This window comes from Harmonia axyridis, chromosome 5, assembly GCF_914767665.1.
Source record: "Harmonia axyridis chromosome 5, icHarAxyr1.1, whole genome shotgun sequence".
In the NCBI taxonomy this organism is placed as follows: Eukaryota; Metazoa; Arthropoda; class Insecta; order Coleoptera; family Coccinellidae; genus Harmonia; species Harmonia axyridis.
Window position 1 is genome coordinate 43,719,260 of NC_059505.1, and position 22,794 is coordinate 43,742,053.

Sequence of the window (22,794 nt, forward strand, 5' to 3'; positions counted from 1 at the left end):
TTATGAAAGAAATTAAAACGTGTACGATATAAAACTCGTTGAGCCATCTATGGGCAGGGCATCTAACCAGATAATTAGAAAATCAATCTATCACAAAGTGAAATTCTTGATTTCGATACCTATTTAAAGATGGAGCCAAAAACAATATGAGAAATTTCCAAAAATCAGTAAATTTTTTTTTAATTATACAATTCACAAATTTCATGTAAAATGATCGATCTACTGCAAATGCAGGTACGGTTCTTCTTTAATTTCAAAATAATTAAGGTTAAGTTGCTTTATCTTGGACATTTCACTCACGAAACGTCATAACAAACATGATTAAATATTATTCAAGGATTTTCTCAGGAGTAATAGATTTGGAATAATAAACCACAGGACACTCCTATATTTTGGCAGTTTTTTCGGTGCATATATATTGGTAATTAAATATGGGTTTATTTGGAAAAAGTCCTGAAAGTGATCCTAAGGAAATGGTATTATAATTTTCTGCTAAATATTCCTTCTAATTTCTAATATGCGAAATTTCATCTTCAGGTTAATCAGTGGAATCACAAGTTGAGAAAAGAAGGCTACCAATTGGAAAGACAAATCAGGGGTGAATTATAGAATCCCTTTTATGGGTTATTTGATTTTCAAATTTTATTATTTGTAGCAATACAAAGGGAAGAAGAAAAAGTTAAGCGATCTCTCAAGGAAGCAGCAAAAAAGAATGATAAGGACACATGTCATATATTAGCAAGAGAAATTTTGAGGTCTCGGAAAGCCATTAATAAAATTTATACATCTAAAGCTCACATAAATTCTGTTATGCTTCAAATGAAAAACCAACTTGGTGAGTTTATTCTGTTACACTTTCATGATGCAGTTTACACATTCACTTGACATTCTTATTCAGCAACTTTGAGAGTGGCTGGTTCCCTTGCTAAATCCACGGAAGTTATGAATGCTATGCAAAGATTGATAAGAGTACCTGAGGTAGCGCATACGATGCAAGAGATGTCGAAAGAAATGATGAAAGCTGGAATTATCGAAGAAATGCTTGATGAAACATTTGAAGATATGGAAGAAGATCCAGAAGCAATGGAAGAGGCAGCACAGACCGAAATTGATAAGGTATTGTTATTATTTGGTTTTCTCGGATGTATTTTATATAATGTTGAATTGCCAAGGTGCTCTGGGAGTTGACAGAAGGAAAACTTGGAGAAGCTCCAGCTCCACCTGTTTCTGAAGGTGCTGCAGCAAATGTCAGTGTACCAGCATCGGTAGAATTGAGCGATGAAGAGAAGGAAGTTGACGAAATGGAGAGTAGATTGGCTGCTTTGAAATCTACATAGTTTTCACATTGAGAAAAATTGAGCTTTCATAATAGTATTTTTAAAATTAAGCAGCGCACCTAATATTCATTAAGCAATTGGCAATTTTATAAGTGGAATAACCGCTGTTGTATTAACTTATTTTCGTTCTAAGTTACGAGAAATTAGATATGATATTTCTTGAAGGAGTTAAAAAAAATTAATATTTTCATCATTACGTAAAGAGATGGATTGTGATACTATCAGAAATACAAGTTTTAGTCATTAAATTATGTGGATTATTTCTGGGTTAAGAGAAGAACTATTCATTAATTTGTCTTCAAAATTTTACTAATTTACATTTTGAAAGTTTCCTACATCATCATGAATCAAAAATTGCGATTTTATGAAAGAATGTACAGTAATAACAATGCCTATAAAACACACATTCATAAAATGTAGCATAGTTCTCTATTTATTGTAAAAAAAATATAGTGTAAATAATCTATAAATTACACTGTTAGCTTCATATTGAGCTTGATTGGAAATAAATTTCATACTAAATGCAAGAGAGAAATACAAGAGAATTGAAATAAAATATATATTTTCTTATAAATACAATAATCATTGTAATAAGTATTCTCACATTTGTTTCTTGAAATCAATAAAGAATATTAATCAGCTTACAAGCCGATTTTTCAAAACCTGTTCATATTCATCTTTAGCAATCAGTCCACTCAACACTTCTTCTGGTGCACTTCTGAAGTTTTCTGGATGTATTAATGCGATATAGCCTGTACTCTTATGTTTTTCTATTAATATATCTGGGTTTTTAACAACCAGAGGATTGATGTCAATTAATCGTCCTTTTATCCCAGCATGTATTGGATATTTTACTCCATCTGTTGTTTCTATATAACATATAACTGAATCTCTTTGTAAACGTTGGGCATTCTTTTTATATTTCCCTTTTGTCAGATTTGTTAAACGATCTTCCTTTCCCACTTGAAAGAGCAGCTGCTTAATTTTTTTGTCTTCTTTTATAATTGAATGACCTTCTGCTAAAAATACCATGCACAATTTACTACTGTATAAACTGATGCAGGTGTCCAAATAATTACTATCCTTATTGAATTCTTGACAGTAACGTTTGGTAAAACTTCTTTCATAGTAAGGTGGATATTCAGCAATGCACTTATCAATGTCCTCTATTTCATAAATTTCTGGGATATGTCTGTCGTTTGAAGTCATTTTGAAAAATTATTATATATAAAAGCACTTTTACTGACTATAAAATGATTTCGAATATTCAAATTTCGAGGTTAATCATATTTCTATGGTCTAGTAAAATGTGAAATACTCTGTGCTCGTATTTCGATTCTATAGTTTTTACGATTTCTGTTTACCGTAACTGTGGCACGGATTATCGATTTACTGATTATTAATTCCATTTAAGATTAATTGACAGCATTAGTTTTCCTCCGATTATTTTAGTAAGGAAAAAGAAGTATGACATATGTCAGATAGTTCTGCATCTGCGTTGCATAGACGCATGCTCTGTGTATCAACAAAACAACCAGTGATTGTCTGACAGCGGCAGGCGGTAGCTATCAAGTTTAATATAACTACATAAAGTTAGAATTACGAATGTGCTCACAACATTGACACTAACATAATCATTGAGTTGGACTATTTCGTTTCTTGTGTTATGAATAGTGTAAAATTTTAGACCATCAGCAGAGTTGTTGTGTATCGTCCTTAGTGAGAATTTAAGGGAATAATTCAAACACTATGTTCACGAAGTGATTTATTCGGTTCGATACTATTTAGCAGATCGTTAGTGCCGTAAGTGATATCTACTAGCAGGATTCTAACTGAAATGTAGAATATTCATTCTCATACTAGTGAAGAATCGTATTACTACAAAATTATTTTCGATTTTAGTTGTTAAGTGTAAAGTATACTACTGTGGTTAAATTTTCAATCAGTTTTGGAGATGCGCTAATGGAATACAATTCTTGGTGTATTGTCCTGTTCAATGGACACATTGTGCTATCGTATATTTTGTTTGAATCATAATGTCGGGAAGTCATATGAATAACGATCAAGAGCATAAATCGCCAAGGGAAAGTGGCGAGGATTCGGAGGACGAAAGCGAAATTTTGGAGGAAAGTCCTTGTGGAAGATGGCTCAAAAGGAGAGAAGAGGTAAGTGTCCCATTTATCCACCCGTTTATCAGTCGATATTGTCAACATTTCTGCAACATCTGCAATTTGTTACGACCTAACCTAACTTCGATATCCAAGCCGTATCGGGATCCGATCCCATTAGCAACATTTTAGGCCGCATGCTCCTCTAACGTCATAAAATCGATTTTTCACGTCCCCAGTTCATTTTCTTCCTCAAAACCGAACTTGCCAAAGTGTTTTTTATCGAAGTTGTAATTTTCGCGATAATTAACGTTCAAATGAATACAACTGAAACTGACAGTCAGTCACTGCTCCGTAGTGGCTGTACTCGCATATCTTTGAGGTTTATATTTAGAATAAATAAGAACTATGACCTTCTGAATATATTTAACCGGTTTTTATCAGCAGTATGTACGTAGCCACCTAGGTATTTCGATTATCAAATGCCCTACAGGAAAAAACAAACTTATAGGTTCTATTTCAATTTTTTGGATACCGAAACATTTCCTTTAGTCTCTTGGTTAAATGTCTAGTTCAACATCTCATTAACAAGTTGTTGATCTTACGAGTAGATTATTAACCACTTGAGGACGAAATACTTCAACATTTCTCATTAGGGCCTTCAGAGGGGATTATAATTCTCTTTTTTACTTTGAAAATAAAGTGGATTAAATTTAATAATACCTATCTTGAGATAATAATCATATTATTGTCATATCGACAATATTTTAAAGTTTTTATTATTGCCAAGGTGACATTTCGTATACTAATTGACCATAGAGGCGAAATTCATAGAAATATATATCATTCTTGAAATCCATTATTACCCCGTGTAACTGGCAATTTTCGGCCTCGATTAACCAAATGTTCTGCTTATAAATAGACTTTTGTTTAAGGCAAAACCGGCCTTCGCTTATCGTCCGAAAAAACGGCCTTTGAATCCGGTGTAGGCGGATATCGGCTAATTGATTTTCTCGAAGGACACACCGACTCACTAAACGAGCTGGAAAGTGCTTTTCTCAACCTTGACCTTGTCGGACGAATTGGCATCGTAACCGAAATTGCTGCTTTCTCGATGGAACCCGTTTCGAATCATTTGATTTGGGATTTTTCGTTATATTGTGCGATAATTGACATTTATCTTATTAAGTAGATCGATTATTTCTATGTTGCGATGGAAGAGCAAACTGTCAAAATCAAGAACATAGATGAGAGTCGAATTCTTCTTCCTTTTTATGTCATTTCGAATTGAGGGATTTTTTATTTAGTGCGAAAATTGACGTTTATCTTATAAGATCGATTAGTTCTATGTTGCGATTGACGCGGATCGAACTGTCAAAATCAAGAACACAGATCAAAGTCAAATTCTTCTTCCATGTCATGTTAATTCGATTCAATTATGAGAATTTCATGATTACCTGATTTCCTCAATTGAGCTCAATGTTGAGTTCCACCAGCTTCGTTATCAATATGAATTTTATTGCCAACCTTTGATCTTGTCTAAAAAATTTTTGGTTCAATCACGAGTTGAACTTTGACTGAAGGACCTTGTAATCCGATTTCGGAATTTTTTTCTATCGCTCAGAATCCCGGAGGTCGACGTCCTAGTATCGTGTTAAATGTTGTGCTAGGCAAAAATTCGTCCAAGACGCGCGCGTTTATCTTTTCGAGTTAGATTAAACGGGTCTGTGCGAGTTATGCCAATCGATTTATTATAAACAAAGGCATACCACTTTATGTGTCCGTATTTATAGACCATCATCGAAAGTAAACAATGAGGCGATTCTATAACGGGAATTAAGGAACGATCCGATAGAAATGTGCGCAGTTTGATAGACGTTAATGCGATCGCATCGCTCGTAAAGGATTTATTTTTTTATTAGGTTGTATGCGCTTTTACTCGGTCTCTTTCCCCTCATGTCGATGTTAGAATTAACTGGGTGGTTTTAGCATCCTTTCAGAGAACTATATCACGGTTTATTTAGGTACTCTATTTTATGGTCGTTCTTTCTTGGGTATTTATGTAGCGAAGGGTTTGTTAGGAGGTATAGTGCCGATAGAAAAATATTGGTGGATCATCCTTTGCTAGTTGAATTCCTAGAAATGTTCGATCAAATGCCATCTGAAAGCTTAATTTTTGTACTTTCATTTATCATCAATGGGAAAATTTGAAAAATTGTGCATAGTATTTGCCTTGTCCTCGATTATCTCGAAAATGATACAGGGTGTTTCACGTAAGCGGGTCACTGGATTTTGTGACTTATCCTTTGAGCAATATTTAAAAGTGACCCATCACAATGATAGTATCCGAATATGTTATCGGAAAAACTATCGATCAAAGGCATAGAAAGTTATTGGGAAAAAACCGTTCTTCCAGAAAAAAATAATGATTATTAAAAAAAAACATGAGATATGTTTGGCAACATTTCAAAATATCGACGGTGATCATAGAAAAATCAGGAATTTCAATTTTCTAGTATAATGTACTCTGTTCTTGTGGTGACAAGGTTAAAATAAATTACAAATTATTATTATAAATTGTCATTGAATGATAATTCACGATCTGAATAAGAATCCATATTTCAATTTTGAAATTCCTCACAAAACCAAACACAGAAACATACAATGTGACACCATCAGGTTATGTCCATAAAGACATAATGTTTATGGTTATGTAATAAGTCATATGTTTTGACGTTTTGAGTTGCGTAGAACCATAGACCTAATATCAAATTGATATTAGGTCTATGCGCAAAACCCTGTTTAAAACTAATCGAGAAAATAAACGTCCGAATTTTCCTGTTTAGTGTAATCGGTGATTAGGCCACATTAAACGTCATTTGACAGATGGTGCAAGAGAAATCAGAAAATAATCAATGTTCAAATTTTTAATCAACGATTAGGCAAATGGTGCAATTGCCCTTAGGAAAATATATCCTTGTTTTCTGTGGTTCAATAAATACGAGAATAAATATTTGATTGTCCAATTTTGAAGTTTTCATTCTCGATTATAATAAAAGCTAAAATAATGCATGAATTCAAATTCAAAGCTCTCGATATGTTTAGTCTTGAAGAACTATATCCAAAATAACACTTCTTTCTTCAAGAGTACCTCAACATATTGAGAGCTGTGAATGAAAATTCAGGCTCTATATTTTCGTTTCTATTATAATCGAAAATTTCAGAAATCAAACAATGTTTCCGAAAAAAAGAGAGTGGTGTAGATTTTCAATGAGGGGAGGATTATCGCACCCCTATATCTGCGCCACTGGATAATTTTGGCAGGAGTCACTTACCTAATTCGAAACATTACATCATCAAGACTCCAATACCTGAAAATTGAAACAATGAATGTAATAATACTAGAATTATTAAAAAAACCTTTTTTTTTCAAACTTCAACACCCGGTACCTCGAAAACGACGCTTGTTAAGATATATGTTTATAGGAATTTTTTTCATGAAAAGATTTGTTCTATCCGACGCCAAAGGATCGCCCTGTTTATCTCAAAGTCATATTTAAGCATGATCGAGCCCGTTCAAACTTAAAAACGTTATTAATTAATGTGTCATAAAGTAGCCTCTGTCTCTCGAATAAGACAAAACGAGTTCGTACCGTTACTATGAACCCAAAATTATCCAACAGCATGACAATGATCGTTCAGGATATCCGCAGTGACGAGTCGTTTCCAAATACGAAAGAAAAAAACTCCATGGCGCTTTGGATTATATCCAAGGACGTTTTATACTAGCGTTTTCTCCTCTAGATGGGATTACCGATCGATAGAGACGTTTTCTTGATGACGGGAACTTACCGTCATACGTTTTGGAAACGAACTGAATCTGTTCGGGAAATGGGAAATTTTGAATGGGAATGTACGTTAGATATTTCTCAGAAAATAATTGTAATCTTAAAACGAATTTGAATCTCCTGTAGATTAGATTTGCTTAAAATGATGAGGATACATACACCTGCAGTAGGTACGTATGTGGAAACTTTGTAATTTCGAAAAAACTGGAAGGATTTTCCAAATGAGAATTGACTAACTTTTGAAGTGTTTTGACGGCTTAAAAATGTTCTATAATTTTGAAATATTGAACTGTTTGAGCCGGAGTAGTTATAATCAATATTCAATGCCAAAGATTCAACCTCAAACACAAATAAATCATGAGTTTATGAGTAAACATGTTCAACTTGCAATATAAAATACGTGAGATAGACAGAACGTTCATTCAAAGCCAGTTCCAACGAACATCGTATGGATTTTATCAAAAATAAGCACTTCTCTATCTTTGCAACACATTGCATTGAAAATGATCACTCTTTTCCACACTATTGACAACATGAATATCAGACATGTGGAATCAAAAGGCAGAAGACTCAACTATTTAGAATCCACTGAGATTTATAAATTAGTGAACAGAAATTTTGCGTAACGATCAAACATGTTTTCTCCTTTTTAACTAAATTTCATACCCCTTTTTGACTTTTTCTTTGTACCAGAATTCATTCAAAACTCTGTACCATCTGTAGAACTTTCAGTGTCTGAAGATGAACTTGAAATAATAATACACAATGTATTCCTCATTTTGTTAATATCCATGGGAAGTATAAAACTTGTTTCAATAACAATTTTGAAATTTTACATATTGAAAAACGAAAGTTGTGCAATCACTAGAGATAAACAAGATAAAATCTGAAAGTGAACTTCTAGGCGAACAAATAAACAACTCACCGCTTTTGAATTATCATCAGTGGTACGTCGTGAATGTACCCTGTAGCTCCTGGAGAAAATTTGTTGTTTGATGGCGCCACCTGCGGCCGCGGAATGATCCCGGTCGGTAAACAAACATCGCCATTAATTAATAATTTTCTCAAGTGTCGAACTGTGCTCATCTATTCGAAAAGTTATCAAACTTAAGTTCATTGCTTACTTAAAATTTATCTATCATCTTTATGAATTTCAATTCCTGTTCTTCTGTTAAAAACTGATTAAGCAATTTCGAGTGAACTGTGTGATACTCGAAGTGATGACCACGAAGCCGGTGCAGAAGAGGTTAATCATTTCTTTCACCTATCCACCTAATCAGCTTCTGCCACCAGATTAGGGGGTGAATTCTCAGACACCATCTCTTTTAACTCACGAGGTAAGTGCACACAAAATTCATTCAACAAATTGCTTAATCTCGTAATAATTATTGTCGTCTGAAATTGGTTGTAACCATTTGCAACCATTTAATCAGATAGGTACCTTTTATTGTTGGTAATATTCGAATTATGAATCTTTTCAAAGCCACACGGACATCTTTCCCATTATAAAACATGCAGTTATTCATAAAGTTGAGCATCTAACGAAACGATTGTTATAATTCTACTAAATCTAACCTCTTTCGATATCCCGGCCAGCCTCTGTGCTCGCGGCGACGACCATCGAAATATCCGGTCGGTCATAGACATCGATCGATGCGGCGACATCGAGTTCTGGTCCGCGTCTATGTAATTGGTTTTTTTTTTTCGAGCAGACGTTACGTTTCGAATTTGCCGGGGGAGAGTGGAACACGTAGTGCTCGCTAATTGTATATCGGAATTGCATTACCGCGGAATTCTATTAAATAAATGACGCGTTCTGGTAGGCCGGAACGCGACGGAATGCGTGACTCAGACGGAGAGAACGTTCTCGCGTGACTCACCGGATTTCTCGGTCGCGCGAAACGACGGATTTTTTTTTTTTATTTTTTTTTACAAGAGTTGTTGTCAATTATCTGTTAGATGGTTTGGGCGGAAAATCTGCTCTGGCGAGATTGACGATGGGATGATTGTTATGAAAATCCTCTGATGCGGGCTCGGTATGTCGTCTAGTAATAATGTAATAGTGATATAGAGGATGTTCCTGAATTGGAGGTACATCCGAAAATGACAGATTCTTCGGATCATTTTTTATCATAGAGTAATTAACGTTGATAGAGGGAGTATACGTAATTTTTACATGTCCCCAACATGGTTGGATTACGTTGTCGGATTGTGATTTATTTTCAAATCCACAATTTTACTATATCGTTATGAATGTGAATTTTATTGAATGAAATATATTTATTTGAGTGATTCCCGATTAAATATGCTGATTTGAATATTTGGAATTCGATACTTTTCCTAATTGTCGAATTTATAATAAGCAGAATATTTATTATTTTCTGTATCTACCTGCTGAAATCCAAGGTTTGACAACTTTTGCTCTCCTAGTGTCATTCGTTGTTTCACGTCGTTTGGCGCGCTTGAAGTTTGTTTTCTAAATTTCTGATATATTTAAGTATTTATTTCAATATATTCTGAGTTAATATGAAACGCTGATTTACTATGGGACATAAGAAGTGCGTTCTTTGTGGAGAAACTCGCGAATTGAGTGAAATATCGTATCTCTGATATGTTTTCATTTCCGCGCGCTTCATGTCAATTTTGATAGTTCATGTTGGAGACAAAATTTGCTTACTGAAAATGACATATGCTCCCTCTATCTATGTTTATTACTCTGAGATTTTTATAGATTTTGTTGTGCAAGAATCTTGTGAAATGGTCAATATAATGGTGGTATTTACAACTTTGTCAGATTTTTCTTTTTTCAGGAAAAATAATGAACTTTGTTATTTCAAATTGTTCCAAAATAATAATATTTTTTTATTATTTCGATTAACAAAATTGGCTTCAGACTTTAAAAAAAATCGTACAATGAATTGTTCGATTCAGTTACGGAACCCCGGTCACGGCAAAAAGGACCACCGTTACGACGACGACGACGCCAGGCGCGATTTGGCGAGCGTCGCGGCGGCGTTTCTAAAATAGTGGACGACGCGCTATTTCGGAACTATAGGCGCCGGCATTTTTTCCAAAGTGCCGTTCTAGCCGAATTCCTGACGGGACAAGAGCGGCATGACTCACAGGACCGTACGGGGTATTTCTGGATCGCTGATGGCCCTCGAGAACACCGCAGCTCATTCATATCGTTTTTTTTTGTTGGTTGGTTACACTGATCTTTGAAGCGGGGGTAGATGTACAAATCAGAATTAGTTGAATTATCGGCGATTCAGCTGTCAGCGTGCCTAGCTTGGATACATTTATGCATAAATCTCTGAATCGACATATTAACTAATGAAATCGATGTTGAAATAAAACCTGCACATTCTCCAACATAACCTTTAATTCTATGGTTTCTAAGATTCAGGCTTACGTTACCCTTATGACCCAACAGGACAAGTGACATCTGCCCTACATATATTTAACACGTACTTGCGAATATAATTGAACTTCATTAATCATGATGAATCGTGGAAGAATACAATCGACAATCGGTTCTTACAATCACATCAGAATTTCCAGTGTCTTCACGCCGATAATTATTAATGTCATGGAATTGTTTAGCATTTGTTATTTTGTAATGTCAGTAGGACATTTATTTCATATATCGATATAATATATCTATATGTTTTTGAAGCAATACTTGTACTTCCTAGGTGAGAGTTGTTGAAAACTTCGCATTAAAATTTATTTCATTCTGAATGATCATGTTGAAGTAGAGATTTACGGCTTGGCTTGCTTTTTAAGCTACTTGGCTTGAGCTTGACTTGATTTCAAGTTAAGTAGTAGTTTTTCAATCTCAAGTCAAGTATTCATTTATCAAGTACTTGAATCATACTAAGCCACTTGATTTTTAGCAGTTTTATTGTGTCACATCAATAAAAATATGATGAAATGAGAAGGAACCTTGCAAAAAACACTTTTATGTATAAAAGAACCGACAATATCAACTTTTTTGAAATCAACAAATCAAATCACTATAAATCATAACAAAATGAAAAATAATAAAAAAATTAAGTTTCTCAATATTGAGAAACCTTCAGGCTTTGTTAGATTCATAATTTTCCATCCAGGATCTAAGACACATGAGACATCCTATAGATTTGTCGCCTAATCTATCGCGGGTTTTTGTAACTGTAATACCAGCTCTGGAAAATTCTCTTTCAACAGGAGCTGAAGATGCTGGCGTTCATAAAAAATCCTGGACCATTTTGGCCAAGTTTGGAAAGATATTTCTGAAACTATCAAAATTTACCAATAGATTTAATAGAAATGTGAGAAAACTATTAAAAAAGTCACTCTGGCGAATGCTTCAGTCTCTCGGCGCTCGAAGAATCCCCTTATTTAGTCTAAGCGTGCATGAGTTTGCAAAAATATAGCCGTTCGACGCGTGCATATCAAGCTCAAGTAATATCAAGAATCTTGATATCAAGTCAAGCAATAAATATCTGAAGTCAAGTCAAGCTCAAGAATGTAATTTTTCATGAGCTTGATTTTTAAATCAAGTGGTTGCTTAAAATGTCAAGCTACTTGGCTTGATGAATCCCTATGTTGAGTTACATAAAAAAAAATTTGTCAACAGCCTGACTCGAATCCGGAAAAATAGTTAATGAAACAATGTGTTTAGAATCTGTGGCAAAATTTAATGTACAAGTTTAATTTCAACTGAAATAAACATTGCGTAAATTCGTTCAAAAATGCAAATGTAATTATGAAAACCATTGGAATGGAATTATAGTAATGTTTACATGCTATTGATATTGCCGAAACATCTCCTCGGCCCTCAAGTGAACATTAAAAAAAACTATTTGAAGAAGTAACTCGAAGGTCCGCCGGCCAAATTTCAAATATTTAATAAACGCGAAAACCTTGGATGCAATTTATCGTTGCTCATCTTAACCTTGGCCAGAGTCATGTACGATACGATTTTCCGTCTCCTAAATCCACTGTTTGATCACGTCATATTTTGGAACGTTTGCGTTTCGTTTGTTTGCATTGTCTCGTGTGTGTAGGTAATGCGAACGCGGCAACTACGATGTAATTATCGGACTTAATAAAAATGTTTATGTTTTCTTTTATCTCTCGACAGAACAAACGAAAACGATGACGCGACGTTAAATCTGCAAGGTTGGCTATTAGAGATCGCCCGGATGATTAGAAAAAGCTACGTTTGTTCGACGTCCTGAAGGTGGCTGAGTTCTAATTGTCACCAAATAAATTTCAACCATAGAGTAATAAATATAGATAGAGGGAGTATTCGCAATTTTTACATGTCCCCAACATGGTTAGATTACGTTGTCGGATTGTGATATATTTTCATATCCACAATTTTACTATATCGTTATGAATGTATATTATATTGAATGAAATATATTTATTTGAGTGATTCCCGTTTAAATATGCAAATTTGAATATTTGGAATCCTATACTTGTCCTAATTGTCGAATTTATTATAAGCAGAATATTTATTATTTTCTGTATCTACCTGCTGAAATCCAAGGTTTGGAAACTATTGTTCTCCTAGTGTCATCCGTTGTTTCACATCGTCTGGCGCGCTTGAAGTTTGTTTGCTAAATTTCTCTATATTTAGGTATTTATTTCAATATATTTTGAGTTAATATGAAACATTGATTCATTATGGGACATAAGAAGTTCGTTCTTTGTGGAGAAACTCGCGAATTAAGTGAAATATCGTATCACTGATATGATTTCATTTCCGCGCGCATCATGTCAAATTTGAAAGTTCATGTTGGGGACAAAATTTGCTCACTGAAAATGACATATGCTCTTTCTATCTATGTTTATTACTCTGAGATTTCAACGGATACGTTTTACATTTTTCGTTTGACATTTTTCGGTATATCCGGAATTTGTAGATAACTGAAAATATTTCAGAGAGGAAGATCATCGTCTCAAACCCCAATTTGCAAATTTCCAGCTCAAAATCATGATTAGTTTTGCATAAACGTCTAATGGACCATCCCGGTGAATCGCCCTGTATCTTTGAACTTTAGTGATAGGTGTGTAGATCATTGGAGTACTTAGATCTGCTGCCTTCCCAGTTAGTCAACTCAATATGAAACGAAAATAGGAAGAAATGAAAAACTAGGTAATAAAACCCAATTTCCCGAAAATGGCCAATTACTCGATTGCACAGTCAGTTTAATAGGTTCGAATAGAACGCATTTCGATCGTTTATCAGGCTAGGTACGCCCACCTATTGGGACTAGCCAACCTTCCCGCCGGACTCGGAACTAATTTCAATCTAGTTAGCGCGAGGTTTTTCCTCTGCGCAATTAAAAGCCAATAATCCAGAGTGTCGACGATTCATCATCGTGCCGATAGTCACGAAAAGTAATAGCTAGTGATACGCTCGTCGAAGGTCTCTACGATAATTCCTCGATTTTTTTTTCCTGTTCATTTTTTTCGTCTAGGCAGAATTAATCATCGTTTCGTTCGATTCCGAATCGCAGAAGGTGAAATGTTCGATAGCGGATTCGACAGCGACCTCTGTGCGATAGGTTTTGACAAGAATCGTGGAAAACTCGTGTTGATATACAGGGTTAGAACTAAAGGGTGTTTTTTTAGAGCTATAGAATTTTAAATTGCAATAAAACAACGATGGATTATTCGATTGAAATGAATTTTATTTATCCGCAAGATAATCTTGTGGCATTACATTTTAAATATGATTTCTGGCATATGACCGCCACGGCTGGCTCGGATGTAGTCCAATTTTCGATGACTTTTTCCAACATTTGTGGCCGTATATCGGCAATAACACGGCGAATGTTGTCTTCCAAATGGTCAAGGGTTTGTGGCTTATACGCATAGACCGATGACTTTACATAGCCCCACAGAAAGAAGTCTAGCGGTGTTGAATCACAAGATCTTGGAGGCCAATTCACAGGTATAAAACGTGAAATTAGGCGGTCACCAAACGTGTCTTTCAATAAATCGATTGTGGCACGAGCTGTGTGAAATGTTGCGCCGTTTTGTTGGAACCACAGCTCCTGGACATCATGGTTGTTCAATTCAGGAATGAAAAAGTTAGTAATCATGGCTCTATACCGATCACCATTGACTGTAAGGTTCTGGCCATCATCGTTTTTGAAGAAGTACGGACCAATGATTCCACCAGCCCATAAAGCGCACCAAACAGTCAGTTTTTCTGGATGTAACGGTGTTTCGACATACACTAAAGGATTAGCTTCACTCCGAATGCGGCAGTTTTGTTTGTTGACGTAGCCATTCAACCAGAAGTGCGCTCCATCGCTAAACTAAATGAAATGGACGTAGTGCGCGATACGTATTCCGCACAGAACCATTATTTTCGAAATAAAATTGCACTATTTGCAAGCGTTGTTCAGGCGTGAGTCTATTCATGATGAATTGCCCAATCAAATTGAGAATAAATGACTTGACAGCTGTTAAATCGGTCGCCATGTTGAACAGTAATGCCAACTTAAAGTTATATACCTCGAAAAAAAAAAACATCCGTTACATACATGCATGATATAATTTTCCGAAACAACATTCCTTTTTTTATTTATTTTCATATAAAAATATTATACGAGAAGTATTTTCGAAGGCTGACAATCTGTTTTTTTATAAAATTGAAAATAAAGACGTAAGAATGTATTTTGAATTCTTGCATGTTATAGAAAAGGACAGTAAATCATAGGAATGTATATTGCTTTAGGTAGGTACTCATTCTGAAAAGTGTTGGTATCTCAAAAACCCTCCTGATATTAAGATCCTCCGAATTGCAAGAAAATCGCTCGGCAGGTTCGAACCTGCGAGGTCAAGGGCGGCACATCCTCGCCGGATAACTGGATCGGGGAGCGCAACAAGAAGCGAGCACATACTCATTATCAGAGCCCGCGGCGTCGTCCGCGCATTATCATAAATATTTTCATCCGCATTGAGGCGTACAGGTTAAATTATTTCGTTCGTTATAATAAATTGCATTAGTCGAGCGGGTTTTATTTTTAGCCAACGCTAGCTAGCGATCGACGACGTCTGGTTGCTATGCACGGTTGCTATGCACTCCTCCGATGCTACTTCTTCTTCTTCTTCGTGCGAGATGCCGCCCAATAAAGACGACGTTTCGTTACGTTCGCGAACCATCATTAGGCACGTCGTCGGCACGATTGGGCAATCGGAGAAATGTGAACCGAGTCAACTCGTCTCGACTAGAGAATCCAATCCCGCACCAAAATATCAGTCCCGCAAATCCGCGGGATAGAAATTATCAATCCCGCGGATCCGCAATATAAAATGAAAAAAAAAAAAAAAACAGAAAAAATCTGAAGACACCATTAGTAACGGGTGTTCTTTTTCGAGGTATATGCCAGAAATCATATTTGAAATGTAATGCCACAAGATTATCTTGCGGATAAATGAAATTCATGTCAATCGAATAATCCATCGTTGTTTTATTGCAATCTAAAGTTCTATAGCTCTAAAAAAAAACACCCTTTATAACAATTTTTGATCGTTTTGAAATTAAGAACGAACAAACAGAACTGTGTTATTCCAAAATATTAAACGCGTTTAAATAATAACTGAAATCCTAGACATTTGTTCGAGCTCAGAATAAACAAACAGCTTTCAATAACACCCCTTCCATTATAACAGTTCCGATAATCAAAACATCAATTTAATACCGTAATATTTCGTATTGATATTTTATTCAAATATGGAATTTATTTGATTGAATCGAAATAACTCGCTGAATTTATCATTCTTTCTACTAGGATAAACAATCGGGGATATTCTAAAGAAGTAGATGTCAATTGGCGCGGCCGTTGCTACGCAATGGATGTAGGAGTTTTTTCCTATTGGTCGTTCACGTCGGCGTGAATTTGGAAATTTGTCAAACTTTATTCAATAATTGCGAAAATATTGGCGGAAAAACATGGGATGGAAATGTTTGCGTTGGATAGTTCGATATTTTCTCTTTCTTTCAGTATTTTTAGTTTTTTTCGTTTCTCTCTCTGAGCTCAGAACACTCAACATTAAAATGTCCCAAAATCGCTTGATTTTCGGTGGGAGGAGCACTTACGAGCTTAATAATAAGTAAAAAGATAACAACACATGATTTCGAAGATTTGGAATTCTATCAGTGAATACGCTGAGAAATTCATGTTTGGCGTTCACAAAACGTTCTTCGGCAGCGTTGTCAGATTGTGGATTTTTTCCAAGTTTTACCGTAAAATCAACACTGTGAATTATTAATGGCAACACAAGATCAAGCAAATATCTTCAGTTTTGTGAGCGTTTCGAGCGGTAGGTATAAGAAAGAGCAGTTTCGTCATTGAGGCCCGTGTTTTTTCTCCAGTCTCTCCCTCTCCGGACGCTGAAAGTGAGCAAGAATGACGTGTATAATTGAGTGCCGTTCGTTATTTCCCCCTTCCGAGGGGGGGTCAAGATGTTGTTGCTAGGGGCGAGAGTTACAGATGTGTGGGAGAATGGAAATCGATAGCGAGAGTCAGACGCCCCCCTTGTTGTGCAATTATTCTCCCGTTTCCCGATGTGGGAAGAATATCCTCCGGGAACGGGGTGTAGGGGGGCGGGAAAAACCCCCGCGAAAAGAAGCAGAGCGTGGGAGCGGAAAATTTTCTTATACTCCGGGAAATTCACGGAAATTTGTCATTCATTCTGTGAATTTCTAGAAAAGAGAACTTGATGGAACCCCTGGCTTCACTCATTCTTTGTCTTTTATACTCACGCGGAGATTGAGCGCCAGCTGTCATTTTATTTACAGAGAGTTTTAAAAGTTCCGATAATAGCTTTTTTTATTATTTTCTAGAACCCCTTCAAAGAACTTGATAATTTCTTTTTATTTATTTTTATGAATTCTAAACGAGTTGGGATGATAAGCATTTGAATTTTGAAGGATATTTTACTCGGAGGATTTCCAATATTTTCATTGAGTGCCTACAATGCCTCACAGGCGTAGTTTTCGGGGGTATCCTGTCTGCAGTCGCCCCTTATGTCTACGCCAATGAGGATAGGGGCTATTTGGAGCAATTTCCTAGTTTTCCCAACTTTTCTACACAATAAAGGTACCCTACGTGAAAGCCGCTAGGAAGTACCGTTTTCGAGAAAAATTGACTTCAATGTCATCGAGACGCCAATATTCGGGTCACAGTAATCAACACTTTCAAAATTCGATCTCCGTCTTTGCAACATATGAGGTATGAAATGTTTCCTTCAAAACTACTGCTGTCTGGATAACTTTGAAGTCATATTTCTCGAAAACCGTAAGTCATAGCGGATTTTAAGAAGAGGACCTTTTTTGTGGAGAAAAGTCGGAAAAACCAGGATCTGTTTGTAAATAACCCCCATCCACATTGGCGTAGATTTTGGGGGCGACTGAAGACATAATACCCCCGGAAACTACGACACTGAGGCATAGTGGGAACTCGAAAGAAACATGAAACTATTGAAAATCCTCCAAGTAGAATACCTACCCTCCAAAATTCAAACGCTTAATATTCCCAACTCGTTTAAAATATATAAAAATAAATGAAAAACAAAAAAATAAGTTCAAAAGCTTGTATCTCCGAAGAGATTCGAAATAAAACAAAAAAATTTCTCCGATTGACATATTGATTTTGCAGCCACATATCAATCTGCAAAGTATTACTTTACCTACCTAGGCAGCAACATTATTATTTTCAATCAAACATTCGGCCTTTTCTGAAAAGCAATATTCCTTGCCATCTTTCTAGAGGAGTAAGTACTTCTAAGTCGCTATCACTGTCGATAATATAAATATATCCGAGATTTTTTCGAAAAACTGTCAGATATTTCATAAGTTGTCAAACTATAATAATTATCATGAACATATACATTTCCATAGCAACCAACCATTCCAACAATTGCGATTTCTATCAAAAGTAGTTTGAATTTATCACTACAGGAAAAATAAAAAGATTATGAGAATTGTAATAATTTGCTAATACTGTTATGTCGCCACATTCTATGTCGCCAGCTCTGTGTAAACTCTCGACATAGAGAGATGCGGCGGTGGAAATGACAGTCGAATTGAATAAAATTTAGAAAAGTCATAGTCTTATTATTTTTCACTGGAAAAAGACTCTACAAATGCAATATTCTAAATGACCGGCGTGAACTTGGCAGCCACTTTTCAGCAGCCGAATTCATTCCAGCAGCCAAACGACCAGTGGCGTCGGTAGAATTTAAAACTAACGAATCGATCTGTTTTTGGGGTGCAACGCAAGAATTTGCTTTTTGAGTTTACTTGAACGACTTCAGTCAAGTTTTTATGACATTTCAATGCACGAAATAATATTATAGATGAACTTGAATTATGCTGATCAATGAAACGACGGGGTATATACAAGTATTTTCACGAATGAAATCTTGAAAAACGTTTAGCCAAGTTGATATTTGGAATACTTACTCTTCAATAGGAACAGAATAACACATCCGAAGCACATTGATTTGCAGGCCGTCTAAGGGGTAGTTTACACTTGTGAATTTTTCGAAATTTTCAAAAATGACCCTGTTAAAAATGTTTAGCCAAATTCATATTTGGTATTCCTACTCTTGAATAGCTAAAGAATAACATATCCGAAGGATTTTGATTTGCAGGCCGTCTAAGGGGTAGTTTACACTTGTGAATTTTTCGAAATTTTCAAAATTGATCATGTTAAAAATGTTTAGCCAAATTCATATTTGGTATTCCTACTCTTGAATAGCTAAAGAATAACATATCCGAAGGATTTTGATTTGCAGGCCGTCTAAGGGGTAGTTTACAATTGTGAATTTTTCGAAATTTTCAAAAATGACCCTGCTAAAAATGTTTAGCCAAGTTCATATTTGATATTCCTACTCTTGAATAGCTAAAGAATAACATATCCGAAGGATTTTGATTTGCAGGCCGTCTAAGGGGTAGTTTACACTTGTGAATTTTTCGAAATTTTCAAAATTGATCATGTTAAAAATGTTTAGCCAAATTCATATTTGGTATTATTACTCCTAAATAGCTAAAGAATAACATATCCGAAGGATTTTTATTTGCAGGCCGTCTAAGGGGTAGTTTACACATGTGAATTTTTCGAAATTTTCAAAAATGACCCTGTTAAAAATGTTTAGCCAAATTCATATTTGGTATTCCTACTCCTAAATAGCTAAAGAATAACATATCCGAAGGATTTTTATTTGCAGGCCGTCTAAGGGGTAGTTTACACTTGTGAATTTTCCGAAAATTTCAAAATTGATCATGTTAAAAATGTTTAGCCAAATTCATATTTGGTATTATTACTCCTAAATAGCTAAAGAATAACATATCCGAAGGATTTTTATTTGCAGGCCGTCTAAGGGGTAGTTTACACTTGTGAATTTTTCGAAATTTTCAAAATTGATCATGTTTAAAATGTTTAGCCGAATTCATATTTGGTATTATTACTCCTAAATAGCTAAAGAATAACATATCCGAAGGATTTTTATTTGCAGGCCGTCTAAGGGGTAGATTACACTTGTGAATTTTCCGAAAATTTCAAAATTGATCATGTTAAAAATGTTTAGCCGAATTCATATTTGGTATTATTACTCCTAAATAGCTAAAGAATAACATATCCGAAGGATTTTTATTTGCAGGCCGTCTAAGGGGTAGTTTACAATTGTGAATTTTTCGAAATTTTCAAAATTGATCATGTTTAAAATGTTTAGCCGAATTCATATTTGGTATTCCTACTCTTGAATAGCTAAAGAATAACATATCCGAAGGGTTTTGATTTGCAGGCCGTCTAAGGGGTAGTTTACACTTGTGAATTTTTCGAAATTTTCAAAAATGACCCTGTTAAAAATGTTTAGCCAAATTCATATTTGGTATTATTACTCCTAAATAGCTAAAGAATAACATATCCGAAGGATTTTTATTTGCAGGCCGTCTAAGGGGTAGTTTACACTTGTGAATTTTTCGAAATTTTCAAAAATGACCCTGTTAAAAATGTTTAGCCAAATTCATATTTGGTATTCCTACTCTTGAATAGCTAAAGAATAACATATCCGAAGGATTTTGATTTGCAGGCCGTCTAAGGGGTAGTTTACACTTGTGAATTTTTCGAAATTTTCAAAATTGATCATGTTAAAAATGTTTAGCCAAATTCATATTTGGTATTCCTACTCTTGAATAGCTAAAGAATAACATATCCGAAGGATTTTGATTTGCAGGCCGTCTAAGGGGTAGTTTACAATTGTGAATTTTTCGAAATTTTCAAAAATGACCCTGCTAAAAATGTTTAGCCAAGTTCATATTTGATATTCCTACTCTTGAATAGCTAAAGAATAACATATCCGAAGGATTTTGATTTGCAGGCCGTCTAAGGGGTAGTTTACACTTGTGAATTTTTCGAAATTTTCAAAATTGATCATGTTAAAAATGTTTAGCCAAATTCATATTTGGTATTATTACTCCTAAATAGCTAAAGAATAACATATCCGAAGGATTTTTATTTGCAGGCCGTCTAAGGGGTAGTTTACACATGTGAATTTTTCGAAATTTTCAAAAATGACCCTGTTAAAAATGTTTAGCCAAATTCATATTTGGTATTCCTACTCCTAAATAGCTAAAGAATAACATATCCGAAGGATTTTTATTTGCAGGCCGTCTAAGGGGTAGTTTACACTTGTGAATTTTCCGAAAATTTCAAAATTGATCATGTTAAAAATGTTTAGCCAAATTCATATTTGGTATTATTACTCCTAAATAGCTAAAGAATAACATATCCGAAGGATTTTTATTTGCAGGCCGTCTAAGGGGTAGTTTACACTTGTGAATTTTTCGAAATTTTCAAAATTGATCATGTTTAAAATGTTTAGCCGAATTCATATTTGGTATTATTACTCCTAAATAGCTAAAGAATAACATATCCGAAGGATTTTTATTTGCAGGCCGTCTAAGGGGTAGTTTACACTTGTGAATTTTCCGAAAATTTCAAAATTGATCATGTTAAAAATGTTTAGCCGAATTCATATTTGGTATTATTACTCCTAAATAGCTAAAGAATAACATATCCGAAGGATTTTTATTTGCAGGCCGTCTAAGGGGTAGTTTACAATTGTGAATTTTTCGAAATTTTCAAAATTGATCATGTTTAAAATGTTTAGCCGAATTCATATTTGGTATTCCTACTCTTGAATAGCTAAAGAATAACATATCCGAAGGGTTTTGATTTGCAGGCCGTCTAAGGGGTAGTTTACACTTGTGAATTTTTCGAAATTTTCAAAAATGACCCTGTTAAAAATGTTTAGCCAAATTCATATTTGGTATTATTACTCCTAAATAGCTAAAGAATAACATATCCGAAGGATTTTGATTTGCAGGCCGTCTAAGGGGTAGTTTACACTTGTGAATTTTTCGAAAATTTCAAAATTGATCATGTTAAAAATGTTTAGCCAAATTCATATTTGGTATTATTACTCCTAAATAGCTAAAGAATAACATATCCGAAGGATTTTTATTTGAAGGCCGTCTAAGGGGTAGTTTACACTTGTGAATTTTTCGAAATTTTCACAAGTGTAAACTACCCCTTAGACGGCCTGCAAATCAAAATCCTTCGGATATGTTATTCTTTAGCTATTCAAGAGTAGGAATACCAAATATGAATTTGGCTAAACATTTTTAACAGGGTCATTTTTGAAAATTTCGAAAAATTCACAGGTGTAAACTACCCCTTAGACGGCCTGCAAATCAATGTGCTTCGGATATGTTTTTCCTTAGCTATATAGGAGTAATAATACCAAATATGAACTTGGCTAAACATTTTTAACATGATCAATTTTGAAAATTTCGAAAAATTCACAAGTGTAAACTACCCCTTAGACGGCCTGCAAATCAAAATCCTTCGGATATGTTATTCTTCAGCTATTCAAGAGTAGGAATACCAAATATGAATTTGGCTAAACATTTTTAACATGATCAATTTTGAAAATTTCGAAAAATTCACAAGTGTAAACTACCCCTTAGACGGCCTGCAAATCAAAATCCTTCGGATATGTTATTCTTTAGCTATTCAAGAGTAGGAATACCAAATATGAATTTGGCTAAACATTTTTAACAGGGTCATTTTTGAAAATTTCGAAAAATTCACAGTTGTAAACTACCCCTTAGACGGCCTGCAAATAAAAATCCTTCGGATATGTTATTCTTTAGCTATTCAAGAGTAGGAATACCAAATATGAACTTGGCTTAACATTTTTAACATGATCAATTTTGAAAATTTCGAAAAATTCACAAGTGTAAACTACCCCTTAGACGGCCTGCAAATCAAAATCCTTCGGATATGTTATTCTTTAGCTATTCAAGAGTAGGAATACCAAATATGAATTTGGCTAAACATTTTTAACAGGGTCATTTTTGAAAATTTCGAAAAATTCACAAGTGTAAACTACCCCTTAGACGGCCTGCAAATCAATGTGCTTCGG

At 34.9% G+C, this 22,794-nt stretch overlaps 3 protein-coding genes across 5 annotated transcripts in view; 2 read left to right on the plus strand and 1 right to left on the minus strand.

Annotated features, from left to right (window-relative positions):
• Window positions 1-215: 215 nt before the first annotated feature.
• LOC123681252 (charged multivesicular body protein 3) lies at window positions 216-1,981 on the plus strand. Of its 2 annotated transcripts, none has more exons than XM_045619536.1 (6): window positions 216-234; window positions 349-476; window positions 538-598; window positions 656-835; window positions 899-1,116; window positions 1,173-1,981. In XM_045619536.1, exons 2-6 carry the CDS (start codon window positions 432-434, stop codon window positions 1,335-1,337), a joined length of 669 nt encoding a protein of 222 aa, XP_045475492.1. In that variant the 5' UTR covers window positions 216-234; window positions 349-431; the 3' UTR covers window positions 1,338-1,981. The 2 variants fall into 2 exon arrangements, with proteins under 2 accessions (XP_045475492.1, XP_045475491.1); XM_045619535.1 differs by having other exon boundaries at window positions 217-234; window positions 338-476.
• On the minus strand, window positions 1,883-2,640 carry LOC123681253 (protein Abitram). Its single transcript, XM_045619537.1, has one exon. It carries the CDS (start codon window positions 2,544-2,546, stop codon window positions 1,974-1,976), a length of 573 nt encoding a protein of 190 aa, XP_045475493.1. The 5' UTR covers window positions 2,547-2,640; the 3' UTR covers window positions 1,883-1,973.
• A 222-nt stretch (window positions 2,641-2,862) lies between these two features.
• The window catches only part of LOC123681248 (nuclear receptor-binding protein homolog), a 77,109-nt gene continuing 57,177 nt past the window's right edge, over window positions 2,863-22,794 (plus strand). For both annotated transcript variants that reach the window (XM_045619531.1, XM_045619532.1), the window contains exon 1: window positions 2,863-3,502. In XM_045619531.1, the coding sequence (XP_045475487.1) occupies window positions 3,374-3,502 (129 nt within the window). In that variant the 5' untranslated portion in view covers window positions 2,863-3,373. The remainder of the gene's footprint in view (window positions 3,503-22,794) is intronic.

Excerpts from the sequence above, each read along its gene's own strand:
- LOC123681252 (XM_045619536.1), top strand. The coding sequence starts at position 432 with ATGGGTTTATTTGGAAAAAGTCCTGAAAGTGATCCTAAGGAAATG. Across the intron at positions 477-537 it reads AAAGTGATCCTAAGGAAATG|GTTAATCAGTGGAATCACAA; the intron begins GTATTATAATTT and ends TTTCATCTTCAG. Across the intron at positions 1,117-1,172 it reads CACAGACCGAAATTGATAAG|GTGCTCTGGGAGTTGACAGA; the intron begins GTATTGTTATTA and ends TGAATTGCCAAG.
- LOC123681253 (XM_045619537.1), bottom strand. The coding sequence starts at position 2,546 with ATGACTTCAAACGACAGACATATCCCAGAAATTTATGAAATAGAGGAC.